The sequence below is a fragment of the Psilocybe cubensis genome, chromosome 8, assembly GCF_017499595.1.
Source record: "Psilocybe cubensis strain MGC-MH-2018 chromosome 8, whole genome shotgun sequence".
NCBI classification, from domain to species: domain Eukaryota; kingdom Fungi; phylum Basidiomycota; class Agaricomycetes; order Agaricales; family Agrocybaceae; genus Psilocybe; species Psilocybe cubensis.
Window position 1 is genome coordinate 1,862,534 of NC_063006.1, and position 12,267 is coordinate 1,874,800.

A 12,267-nucleotide genomic window follows, 5' to 3' on the forward strand; every position below is an offset into this window, starting at 1 on the left:
ACTTTAGAATCAGATTGGAAGAGTATCAACAGCTACGTACCTTATGGAATCACCCTATTTTCCGGCGCCCATTGTTGATTGTGTGACTATGAATGTTCAAAACATGGAAGGCCTGCGCGCATTGGGTCCGCTCTGCCTACGTTCTATCTCCCAAGGATAAAAAACACCGAGATGTTATTGGAAGATGAAGTTGGTGTTTCACGGTAGTTCACAGGTGGCTCACCGGGACATGACGCGATGGCTATTAGCTACAAGCGGGCTTATACAGGTTAAGTAAGTCGAGAACGAGAAGTTGAGTCAGCGTGGGAACATCACTCCTCAGTGCCGATCCCTCCGATCAAAAAGCTGCTGTGAAGCAAGGCAAATGCCGACGTTCTTTGGACTTCGTGAAAATATATGAAAATTATGAAAAAATTCATCTTTCCAACTTCTGCTACTTTGTCCCTCTTGTTAAACAAGTGAAAAAATTCCACACAATTTTCTGAAACATAAGCCCCTTTGTTGAACTTCCCATGTCTTCACACCATGCTTATTTATGGAAGTGACTTTAAGGTGAGAAGCACCATATTAAGACAGACCTTGCGTTAAGAAGTTTTTTCTATGCTCTATTTATCACTCATGACATATCGCGCAACCAGAACATATTCATAAATAAACCATATATTTAGAAACTACTTCCAGGAAAAGAGTTGACTCGAATCAAATAATCTACCCCTTGATGATACCTGATTTCTTCTCTTTAACGCTGGGCTCTGAGAACTCCAGATGGGATTCCAAAGGTGCGATTTCAATTTTGCTTTGGGGATCCATTCCCTTCATTTCGATATGGCCATCATCAGCGGTATACCCCGCTCCTCGAGTGGAATTTGTGAAGGTCTCCGACTGGTTCAGGCGGATGTGTCGAGCAAACCGCGGCGCAGTGGATCCACCATAAGACTTGCTGCTGATATCCGACGAGTTCTGATCCGTCCAGTGGGAGGTTGACGCCCACACCGTTGCCAACAAAACGCCGACGATTTCAACGTAGTCGTTCGTGAGAAAGATGTAGCTGCCTTTAAGGAAGTTGGGATCACGGAACAGCATGATAAGCTGGATGATGCTCAAAATTACTGGGAAAACGAAGTTGGAGACAGAGATCCAGAATAGTGCTTTGATTCTTGATGCGTATGATTCTGGCGAAAATTATTGGACAGAATCAGAATTGGGAGCGTGGACAAAAAGTGTGGTATACTCACGACGACTATTTCCAGTTGCTACTTCCCGACCCGGAGCTTCCAGGCCAGATTTCAGGCGAAGAATGAACAAAAGTGATGTTGCCCTGTAATTTTTTCAACAATGTGCCAGCTAAGAATTGACAGCTTTTTCACGTACGTATTGTCCACGACCTGCAGCACCCACTCGATTTTTGTGCCCGGATGAGAATCCCATGACCTCTGAGCCACGCTGATAGGATCTGCAGATCCAGGGTTCCGAACAAGTTGAACGTATTCAACCGCATATACGGTGTTGTTGACAAATCGTGCAATTTTGAGCAATATCAAGGGAATGAATATTGCAAACCATGTTCGCTTTGGGGTCCGTGCATATGGATAAACGGCAAGGAGGCGCACGACCAGTATGAGTTCAACAAGCCATGGTGTAAATGTTATGACCACAGTGAACACCAGGGCAGTATCAGGGTTAAGCGGACGCAAGGGCGTTAAAATTGCGTGGATCTATGTCGTAAAATGGATTAAAAGTACTATTATCATCAAAGTAAATAAATGGCTTACTTCGAGGACTGCGTTAAAGATACTCATGAATAATCCTAATGTAATGGAAAATACATTTAGGATAAAAATTGGTCTTCGTCGGGTGGTCTTGCTAGAAAAGAAGAACAGCGCAACAAGGAGAGGCAGGAGAATCCCGCCCCAAACTGTACCGATCATAAGAAACGTGAGCGATGGCTGGATCGCAGCAATATAGTTCAGGCCAACAGGTGGAGGCGGGAACACATTTGGGGCACTGTCGACAGTCGAATTTGCGTCCATCTCGAGGGATTTCTGGGATGACGATACGATTAGTGTAAATTAACGCGCCCATTTAAAGTTCCTTCATTTGAAGGTATAGACGGTTTGTCGGAGTCCAGTTTGATACCCCTTATTCACTATCGTGATGTTCACCGACTCGGACCATCAAACCACCTCTGGAGATTGCATGAGAGAAATGATCTGGTCAAGGCTCTGCTGCAATATGCAGACGTCACAACTAGCGAGGGTATCTCAGTGTACTCGGGGTAGAGCTTCCTTGTTTTGTCCCTTCCATGGCGGAAAATATCACAAGGCTCTAATGCGGCCAGTTGTAATAACAAAAGATCTTATCTGTCGGATAAAATTAGCTAATAGAAGCATAGAAAAGACATCAGATGGAGTTTGATTCAAGCCGTTGGAGACAGTCAGGTACCTCGCTATCACCGTATTTCTAAATGTGTTGTCGTGAAACCCTGCGCGAAAAAAATGGCCATCGATGTCTGTCGCAATTGATATTTTGGGTGACCTTCGGAAAAAATATGATCTTGTCTCGCACGCAAACTTACTGACGTCCCAAACTTTGTCAAAATTCAATCAAACCCTTTAGAACCTCTTCTTATGACCCTATTCTACGCTCTTCAGCATGTGGTTCTCCACAACACGAGAAACCATCAAGTTCTTTGTATTTTAAAACATAAAGGTCAATTCATTTCAAAGACTATGAAGTGCCGCTGGTATTCAGTTTATCATATATTTTCTTTCACGAATCGAAATCTGTAACGAATTATTGTTAAATTTTGATGATTAAATCGATTTCCTGGCGCGAGGTGGCACCAAAGCACTCAAGTGCCTTTCAAAGACGCGTACAAAATATTTGTTCATTGAATACTAGTTCAAAAAATTTAGGAAGCTACACGACGTCTAAGAGTTATGTCTGCCTCGTATTTAGGAAGGGGTAGTTGAAGGAAACTGTTTGGGAGAATTTCCAAAGCAGAGGTAACGCCCTTTTCAAACTTGACTTCGACGTCGTACATAGCTAGGCAGAGTACCACAAACATCCGGGTTGTTGTCTTGGCCAAAAATTCTCCGGAGCACTTTAAGGGCAATTAATACGTGCGCTAGGTTTGACTACAAATGTCACTTACAATGTGGGGGCCTGCGCTGAACGCAAGTGAGCGGCTAGGAGCCTGCTCTTGGGTATAACGATCGGGCTTGAATCGATAAGCGTCATCGAAATAGTCTTCACTGTGGTGGTATCCCTGGGTATCGGCTAAGATATAATCCCCTTTAGAGATGGGGATGACACGCCCATCATCCTCCAAAAGTACAGTATCCACAGAAGCTCGACGGAGTAGAACAGTCTGGGTCAAGAGACGAATTACTTCGTTGACTGTTGAGCTAAGGAGGGGGAAATCAGCGCCAAGTGTACGTGGATCTAACTGCGTCAATTGGTCGGCTTGGAGGTATTTCTTTGCCATTACTTGACGGATCTCCTCCTGTATGGAGGCATACACATCGGAATACACTATGATGTAGCGCATGACCCAGTTGATGAGACGAGCGATGTTTCCAGCGGTGCCCCAAAGTAGGTAATTGATGACTCGGGCGATTTCTTCCTCCGTCGCGGGAGAATCTTTGAGTTTCTGAGCCACAACTGACATTATTTCTGAGGCTCCATGGATGTATCCTCCGTCGTCGGAATCCACCCAGTTCTGTCGCACGTATTCGGACACTGTTTCTAACACATCCTCCCGTCCTCGGATGGCACCACGAGACAAGAAAGGAAGTCGACGGATGATATTATGGACTCCGCTATCGTACGCCCTCCAGCTGTTGTATGTTTTTGGCTTGGTGTTAAACTGCGTTCCCATGAACATGCCGTATACAGCAAAGTGGTTGATGCGAAAAACGAAATCATCTAGACTCTGAGCAGAATGATTTTCGTCGGCAGTGATCCTAAGAAAATTCTGGGCAACGATGTTGTTGTAAGCGTATACAAGAGGTTGGGAATGAGCAGGATTGAATAGAGCATGTGAAGCCTTGAAAAAGTCGAGGATAGCTGGCCAAATTTTTGGCATACGCGCTGTGTCAATTCCCGAAATGACATGAAGATTCAGGTAGTCCACTATCTCGAAATCTGTGGCCTTATGAGAGAGCATGGTCAAGATGGCCTTCGGAGATGTGATGACCAGGATTGTACGGCCAGTAGCATGAATTCTATAGGCAGAACCGTATTGTTGCCTTAATGAATGTTTAAATGTCGAAGACAATTAATTAGCGACCGTCAGGAACAAGTCAAATGACGTACCTGCACTCGCGTAGAAAATTGGTGGGCGCACGGACAAAATCGAGTGCGCTTCCAATCCATGGAAGGGAGCTGTTGATGACGGGGATAGTCGTCGTAGCACTCTTGGACCAAATTCGTCGATAGAAGACATAACCAATGCCGAATAACACAATTGTTGTAGCGAAAGTAGATTCCATCCAGTTGTCCTTGGCAAAAATCCATTTGGACTGCTCGTGGTCGAAAGTGAAATAGAATGCGGACGAGTTGGCGGGGGTGAGTGAATTCATGGTTCTGGAGAAGAAACAAAACGGAGTCTTCGTGATGTTCAACTTATATGTAAACGCTCATCCACTGAGCGCTCGATCAAATTTGAGCATCCAACTCAACTCAGCTTGATTCAAGATCAGGAAATCGATGCGATACCAACGCCTGTAAATGGTAAGGACCTGACTAAAGCCTTCGACATCGCCCTTGGGATGGAATGAATCTGTGCTGCACATTGTCATTTTTCTATTTTGGGTATCTGAATACGAGAATAGCGAACCTAGGCGTGCATCGGTAAGTTGGGATTCGATGGCTTCCAAGAATGACCATGATTGTCCACAGAGTTTAAACTGAGCCGTGATCTCACCATGCCGGTGTTATTTGAGAGATTGTTTCAACGCCATCTACAGTGGGAAAACATGGGAAAGAGCCTATAGTGGGCGTGATATAGATCATATGCAGTGAAGCGCAGGTGACTTGTGAAGATAGAACAATCAAAGAACGATAAACTCATCTCAGCATAAAAACACCATATTAAGCCTGTATTTTTCGCAGACAGCGCAGTAATCAATCTAAGAATATGAGATCAAGGCTCAGTAACAACTTCATAAAAAGTAGCAAGCGCACTCGTTGAGCATGAATTAGTTGTATGATAGTCTATCCGGAACCAAACCTTTGCCATATGTCATTGTGGTCGTGTCCTTATCACTCCGACCGAGATGCCCCAAATCAGTAAAGTGACAATGAGTAACAATCACATAGGCTTTCTCTGTGACCAATCCGTGACCGGACATTTCTCTGCGTTACCCGTCCTTCACGCAACCTTCACGCTTCTATTCCTTCCATTTCACACACTGTATGAACCCAGCGACCGTTCAAGGTCCATACCACTTCTTATGAACAGAAATAGCCATTCGAGAGTTCCGAGGTACGCTCTTTCCGTGATAGACCTAGTTTTATGATGGCCTGTACACAACTGGTTTCTGATGACAATCTGATGTTGAACAGAATGGTTCTTCGGCGGCATCATGGCTGCCTGTCTATGTTGTCTCGACTACCATATATTAAAGCTCCCATCACTTTAAAGGAGTAATTGAGCGACACAACCTGCCTTTGCTTTGAACAATGTGGCCGTATAGCTCTTACCCAGAGTCAAAACCTCAAGAAGTCGCGAATCACACCTACGACTACATCATTGTAGGAGGTAGAGCCCCAAACCATCTTTCCTACAGAAATAGCCACTGACAACCTTTGCGCAGGCGGAACGGCAGGATGCTGTCTTGCAGCCCGTCTCACCGAAAATCCTAACACATCAGTCCTAGTCATCGAACGTGGCCGCATTGGGGATACATGGCTCTCCAAGGTCCCACTTGTGTCAGCTAACTTGTATGCCAAGGATGCCTTCTGCGCGATATTCGACAGCGAGCCAGTAGCAAACGCCAATGCCCGCAAATTGGATACAATCATTGGTGAAGGCCTTGGAGGTGGCTCGCGAGTCAACTCCTGTGTCTACACGCGGGGCGTTGCCGATTACAATAAGTGGAAATCAATGGGTCACTCGGATTGGGGTTACGATGAGCTTGAACCCATATTTGCGAAGTCTGAGCATACTTTGACCAAATCCGAATCTCGCTTTCGAGGAAAAAGCGGTGAGTAGACCACAATACTACTGTTCGAAAAACAATGATTATTAACATCAGAGCTTTAGGCCCTTGGATCAATCAGACCATCTATGATTTCCCTTTCAAATGCCACACATTGTAAGCACCTTACATGAACCGTATACGAAAAACACACGTTCATACGACCGCATGGCCCTACAGCGTGTATCAAGCTGCTGAACGCCTAGGGCTGCCGCATATTTCAGATATTAACTCCCCCGACGAACCTGCTTATGGCATCGCTACTATGGATATCACGACAAATGCTTCTGGTCAGCGCCAAAGTACAATGCATGCGTTCCTGCCACAGCATGTAGCTGCCTCCCGCAAGTCTCGACTATACATCTGCTCGAATACACTCGTCTCGAAGCTTGATATTACCACTGCGCCGGGTAAGAAGCCGCGAGTAACGGGAGTTTCTTTCCATCACGTCAAGAACCATTCTGGCCAAATTTTCCAAGCGGTCGCAACAAAAGAAGTTATTCTTTGCGCTGGAGCCATTGCCAATCCACAAATTCTGATGTTAAGGTATGTTGTACTACCTAAACTGAGGTGGCTGGGTGTAGTAACACAATGTGTCTAGCGGGATCGGCCCCAAGGATCATCTTACGAAGTTCAACATTTCTGTGGTAAAAGATATGCCAGGTGTTGGAAGTTACCTTGTAGGTTTACCGAGGTATCTTATGGTTCATTACCAGATAACTAATACTTATATCTATAGGGTGACCATTGTGGCGTTCCTACTTCATGGGAGGTCCCAGTCGACGATTCACTGCACGTCCTTTACAACAAGCCAACGCGTGTGTTGCTGGATTTAATTCGCTATATCACATCAGGAAAAGGCCTACTCTCTGTACCTTTCTTGCAATCGTCCATTTTCATCAAGACATCACTCTTGAACGAAAAATCCGAGCTCATTAAATCCGACAAGTCTCACCTAGACGCCCGACAGCCCAGCAATATTCCTGACATTGAAATCATGCCGAGTCACCACAGAGCCACAGCCAAGGCAGTCGATCCTGTCCTGGACAAGATTGGCATCTTCACCTTGAACACAACGCTCGTCCAGCCGATGTCGCGCGGGTCTGTGCGCCTTGCATCCGCCAATCCCATGGATCGACCCCTCGTTGAACTAGGGTTCTTATCTCATGCTAAAGATTTGGTTACACTACGCAAAGGGTTGCGCCTTTCTTTGAAGCTTGCCAATCAAATGACAGTTGAAGGGTGCCCACTGAAACCCGTTGCCTCTCAGCTCCCGGATTCAGAAAGCGAGGAGAGCCTAGACAAATACATCCGCGAGAACATACGTAGTTGCTTGCATTATACCTCAACATGCAGAATGGCACCTGAAGAAGACCCCACGAGTCCAGGGGTGGTTGATGATGAACTGAGGGTCCATGGTGTTGATGGACTTCGCATTGCTGATACCTCCATTTTTCCGGATATTATCTCGACTCACACCATGGCCGTTGCAGTAGTTGTGGCAGAGAAATGCGCTTTGCTCATTCAAACTAAAAGTATGTAGAAGTGTCATGGTTGCCCAGGGGCCACCTCCATTTATACTCGAGCGCTTCTTACAATTATACCGTTGTATCTACTATTATTGCTATGCATTCAAACAGTGGTCTCCATGATCCGTTACAATTTGGCACAGAGTCAAGGCTTGAATTGTCTGAAGCATGTATCACATAATTTGATTACCACCCGAACCATATGCTTCAACTTTCCAAGCGCGTCCATGCCGTGGTTTTGACTTCTAATAATGATTGCCATATCCATACAACAGTAACATATCATGGTAGAAAACACTTCGAAAAAAGATTTTTTCCAATATTTAGCCTACAGTTTTGCAGATGGCACGACTAGCTTTCTAGCCTCCTGTCGTAGCACCCGCCTCAGTAATTTGCCGCTGGGGGTCTTCGGAATAGAATCGATAATTTCGACGTAATGCAGGCGCTTGAACGGTGCTTTGTTCTTCTCGATGTGCTATATGGAGGGCAGAAGAAACAAATGTTAATCGGCCAACGAAATAACTATGAGGGAATCACAAACCCTTTGAATGGAGGCTTTCAGCTCCGCTTTATTCATTTGTTGTCCTTCATGAGAGATGGTGACAAATGCGAAAGGCACTTCACCATTGTAGAGGTGCGGGACGCCTACGACACAGACATCCGTAACCATAGGGTGATCCAAGATACAGCCTTCTAGTTCAACTGGAGCCACTTGGAATCCACGGACCTATAACTTTTGTTAAGCAGAACTACTAAGTAGGCTCTAGTGAGGTGATTACTTTGATCATTTCCTGTCGAAAGAGCGGAATGAGTGTGTTTCTTGAGGTCTCTTTGCATTGACATGTCGCTCACCTTGATACGATCAACGACAACAATTTCGTTACTCCTGTCCATCTTAACTAAGTCTCCAGTTCTCATCCATCTATGACGATTGACCATCAGTTTCAGCCACCTGTACGGTTCAAAGAGATACTGACGAGTCGCCTAGGAACGTCGCACGCGTCCTAAAAGTTCAAAGAGTATCATAAATGGAACGATGTGGATGAGATACCCCATCAAGACGACATACGCTGCCTCATCATTGAGATAGCCCGTGGCAAGAGCTGGTGTCTTGACGTGTAATTCACCTTCTTCATCGTATCCTGCCAGGGTACCATCGGGTTTGACTATCCGTGCGCGAACTCCGGGTACTAGTGCCCCACTCGAGTTAGGTCGCATGTGTTTGGGGTACAAGGGAGAAATCGAAATAATGCCCGATGTTTCTGTCGAACCTAATAGGTCATGTTTACATCAGGGATACCATGATTCTCAGGAAAGCAACAAACCGTATGCCTGGCAGATATGTGCCTGGGGAAGCAACTTGGTGAGCAAGCGATACACCTCAACTGTCATTCTATGAGTCTTGGTCCTGGTATGACTGAGTCCTGGCATACCTGTTAACGGCGCAGCACCACTGAGAACGGTTCGGACATGAGATTGGTCGTATTTGGCTACATTGGGTTCCTTTATTATCCTTGTGATTGAGCAATCATTTCCGATTTAAAGGTAACTTTTACAACGGAACGTACTTTTACAAGAAGGAGCAATTGAGGAGGAACAAGCATCAGGGTGGTGATCTTATATCTATCAATGGTGTCAAGTTGAACCTTGGTGCAACGATGACAGATATCTGTGTACACCTAATAGTTATTACTACGCTTTTCGTTGGGAGAAAGGCACTAACCGCAGCAAAGAAGTTGAGATGGAGCTAGAATGAAAGTCAGCAGACAGTCCGAAAGGCAACTGGTGTTAGAGATCGTACAACACAGAAAATCCCATATATATCTGTAGGTCAAGACATTTTAGCAAGATCATAGAGAATGGTTTATGGGCATAAACTGCCACCTACGAAAGAAAGGTAAAACAGCAAGACACCGATCCCCTGGAACAAACCTCGGAGATTTGGGTCCAACAATGTGTTGTAAGTAAAGTGCGCAGTGGTGGTAAAAGATGTAGATTCACGACGTAGCTACACGGTTGTACCTACAGTAACTACGGAACCTTTAGTAGAATAATCTAGAAAATATGATAAGATAAACTACCAGAGAAAGATAACGACTTAGCGACGAAGTCGCTCGCCGACTATGATTCCAACACTCCCCCTTAGTCGGCCAAAACTCCCAACTGCAACGTGAAACCATCGTGTGCAACGCGAGGTAAAGCCTTTGTGAAAATGTCTGCCAAATTGTTTGAAGTGTTGATGTAAACCGTGTCGAGCGTCTTCTTCTCCACCAAGTCGCGTAGGAAATGAAATGCAATGTCAATGTGCTTCGTACGGGCATGGAATTCTGGATGATGCGCAATCGAAATGGCTGCCGTATTGTCGGTAAAGATGGTTGACGTCGATGGAATGTGGAAACCGAGCTCCGTGAAGAGTGAGCGGTGCCATAAGACTTGCTTCGCCGCATGTGTTGTGGAAACGTATTCGGCTTCAGCGGTTGAAAGTGCGACCGTATTCTGTTTCTTCGAGCTCCATGCCACAGCGCCGCCTGCTATAGTAACCACGTATCCGCTAGTCGATTTCCGATCGTAGTTTTCAGCCCAATCGGCGTCGCAATAAACATTGAGATTTACGTCCAAAACTTGCGAATCGCCGCCGTAAGTGAGTTTGTGATTGCGCGTGCCCTTCAGATAGCGAAATATACGTTTGACAGCGGTCCAATGAGTCGATTTTGGCTTGCTGGTGAATTGCGCGAGTTTGTATACCGCAAACGCGATGTCTGGACGAGTTCCGAGTGCCAGATACATGAGCGAGCCAATGACCGTTGCATAACTGAATCCTAAACGCGAATTAACCTCCCCCTGACCGTCTCCATCCTCCCGAACACCTTCATCCTTATCCAATCGCACGTTCGGGTCCATAGGCGTCGAAACGGGGTTCGCGTCTTGTAAACCAAACTTCTCGAGGAGTTTGTCGATGTAGTGTGCTTGCGAGAGCGAAATGTAATGGTCCTTTTGCTCGAGCTTGAATCCTAGCATCATTGAGGGCTGACCCATCGATTTAACGTCGAATTTCGAGCCTAATTCACGCTCCAGCTGGTCGTTGAGCGAGCCGTTCGTTGAGAAACTGATTATGTCGTCCACCCAGGTAACTAAAATTGTAAAATCGCCGTTTTCAGCTCGACGGATGTAGCAGCAGTAATCGCTCTTGAGTTTCGTAAAACCGAATGAAGTGAGAGCGTTATCGAGTTCATGGTTCCATACGTTTCCTGCCTGCTTGAGACCGTAAAGCGAACGAATGAGACGGCATGCCTGACCAGTGCCATCGTCATAACCGGGTGGTTGGACCATATAAATCTCCTCCGAGATGTAACCGTGCAAATATGCACCCTTTATATCGAATTGACGCATCTTGAGATTGTGTACGGCCGAATATGCGAGTAGCGAGCGTAGCGTGTCGAATCGCATGACTGGTGCAAATGTTCCGTCCTCGCTGTAGTCTGTACCAGGTCTCTGAGAGCATCCCTGAACGACTAGTCGGGCCTTGTACTTGATGACGTTCCCGTTTTCGTCCCTTTTCTTCGCGTAGACCCAACGGCATCCAACCAGTTTCCTTCCATCCGGAATCTTCATCATCTCCCAAGTACCCATCTGTAAAAGCGTCTCGATTTCTTCGTCCATAGCTGCCTTCCACGCAGCTGCCTCACAGCTTTCCAAAGCTTCTTCAAGTGTCCGAGGTACGTCCGATTCGCGCATGGCAAAGACACGTTCCGAATCGTCTAAAATCGCGCCCCACAGCTGTTCTTTGACGACGTTTGCTTGCTCCGTTGCTGTAGACTTTGCGCTCGAGGTCTCGGTCGATTTTGTAGCGATTTGTGCACATAGTGTTGTAACATTGTACTGTACCATACGATACAATGAACATATATATTGGATCATATGATATGGATTCAATGAATACATTGAGACAGTGAATAATACACGTATCAAACAGGTAATCTACACTGTATCATATGGTACGGATTCACTGAACCAGTATGGATTATCAAGCCCACAGGGCCACTTTCACCATATCTTCAATTCGTGCTGTTCTAAGGCCAGTCTGATGTCGGGTGGCATATGTCGGACTACCGTACAACTCCAAAATCTAAATAAAGACAGTGTATCAAAAGTTCAACTCGGTACCATCGCAATTCTTTCGTGATTGATGCATAGTAGATCAGCGTAGAACTAAGTCGGAGGATGGAGAAATCAAAGCCGACTGGAACCATGCGCGGAATGGAGAAATCGAGGCCGCCGACTGGAACCATGCGTGGATTTACTATACTTCACAAACTGTTGACTCTCTGATGTACCCAAGTCAGACTTAAGGGAAATTTTGATAATGAGTATACATCAAAGTCTAAGAACACATCTCAGAGTCGGATATTGTAAACTTATTCGTTGATCTTGGACTTTGTCAAATAATCCATATTCACAAAATCAGACTTCACACAGAACAAGTTATTATTGAATTATCTAATCTATTTTTTTTCCCCTTCATTGACACTATGGCG

At 45.5% G+C, this 12,267-nt stretch overlaps 4 protein-coding genes across 4 annotated transcripts; 1 reads left to right on the plus strand and 3 right to left on the minus strand.

The window, feature by feature from the left end:
• Positions 1–708: 708 nt before the first annotated feature.
• JR316_0009092 (uncharacterized protein) lies at positions 709–2,030 on the minus strand (the record flags this gene model as incomplete). Its single annotated transcript, XM_047894801.1, has 4 exons — positions 709–1,172; positions 1,236–1,318; positions 1,372–1,715; positions 1,782–2,030. 4 exons carry the CDS (start codon positions 2,028–2,030, stop codon positions 709–711), a joined length of 1,140 nt encoding a protein of 379 aa, XP_047746260.1.
• Positions 2,031–2,911: 881 nt separating this feature from the next.
• JR316_0009093 (Prostacyclin synthase) lies at positions 2,912–4,583 on the minus strand (the record flags this gene model as incomplete). The annotated part of the gene is made up of 3 exons (XM_047894802.1): positions 2,912–3,103; positions 3,155–4,250; positions 4,318–4,583. The coding sequence occupies 3 exons, from the start codon at positions 4,581–4,583 to the stop codon at positions 2,912–2,914; spliced, it is 1,554 nt and encodes a 517-aa protein (XP_047746261.1).
• Positions 4,584–5,685: 1,102 nt separating this feature from the next.
• JR316_0009094 (L-sorbose 1-dehydrogenase) lies at positions 5,686–7,746 on the plus strand (the record flags this gene model as incomplete). Its single annotated transcript, XM_047894803.1, has 6 exons — positions 5,686–5,764; positions 5,820–6,209; positions 6,269–6,320; positions 6,384–6,749; positions 6,805–6,883; positions 6,943–7,746. The coding sequence occupies 6 exons, from the start codon at positions 5,686–5,688 to the stop codon at positions 7,744–7,746; spliced, it is 1,770 nt and encodes a 589-aa protein (XP_047746262.1).
• A 314-nt stretch (positions 7,747–8,060) lies between these two features.
• On the minus strand, positions 8,061–9,336 carry JR316_0009095 (4-coumarate--CoA ligase 2; the record flags this gene model as incomplete). Its single annotated transcript, XM_047894804.1, has 8 exons — positions 8,061–8,207; positions 8,274–8,459; positions 8,585–8,654; positions 8,710–8,736; positions 8,802–9,003; positions 9,058–9,117; positions 9,166–9,235; positions 9,301–9,336. The coding sequence occupies 8 exons, from the start codon at positions 9,334–9,336 to the stop codon at positions 8,061–8,063; spliced, it is 798 nt and encodes a 265-aa protein (XP_047746263.1).
• Positions 9,337–12,267: the final 2,931 nt, after the last annotated feature.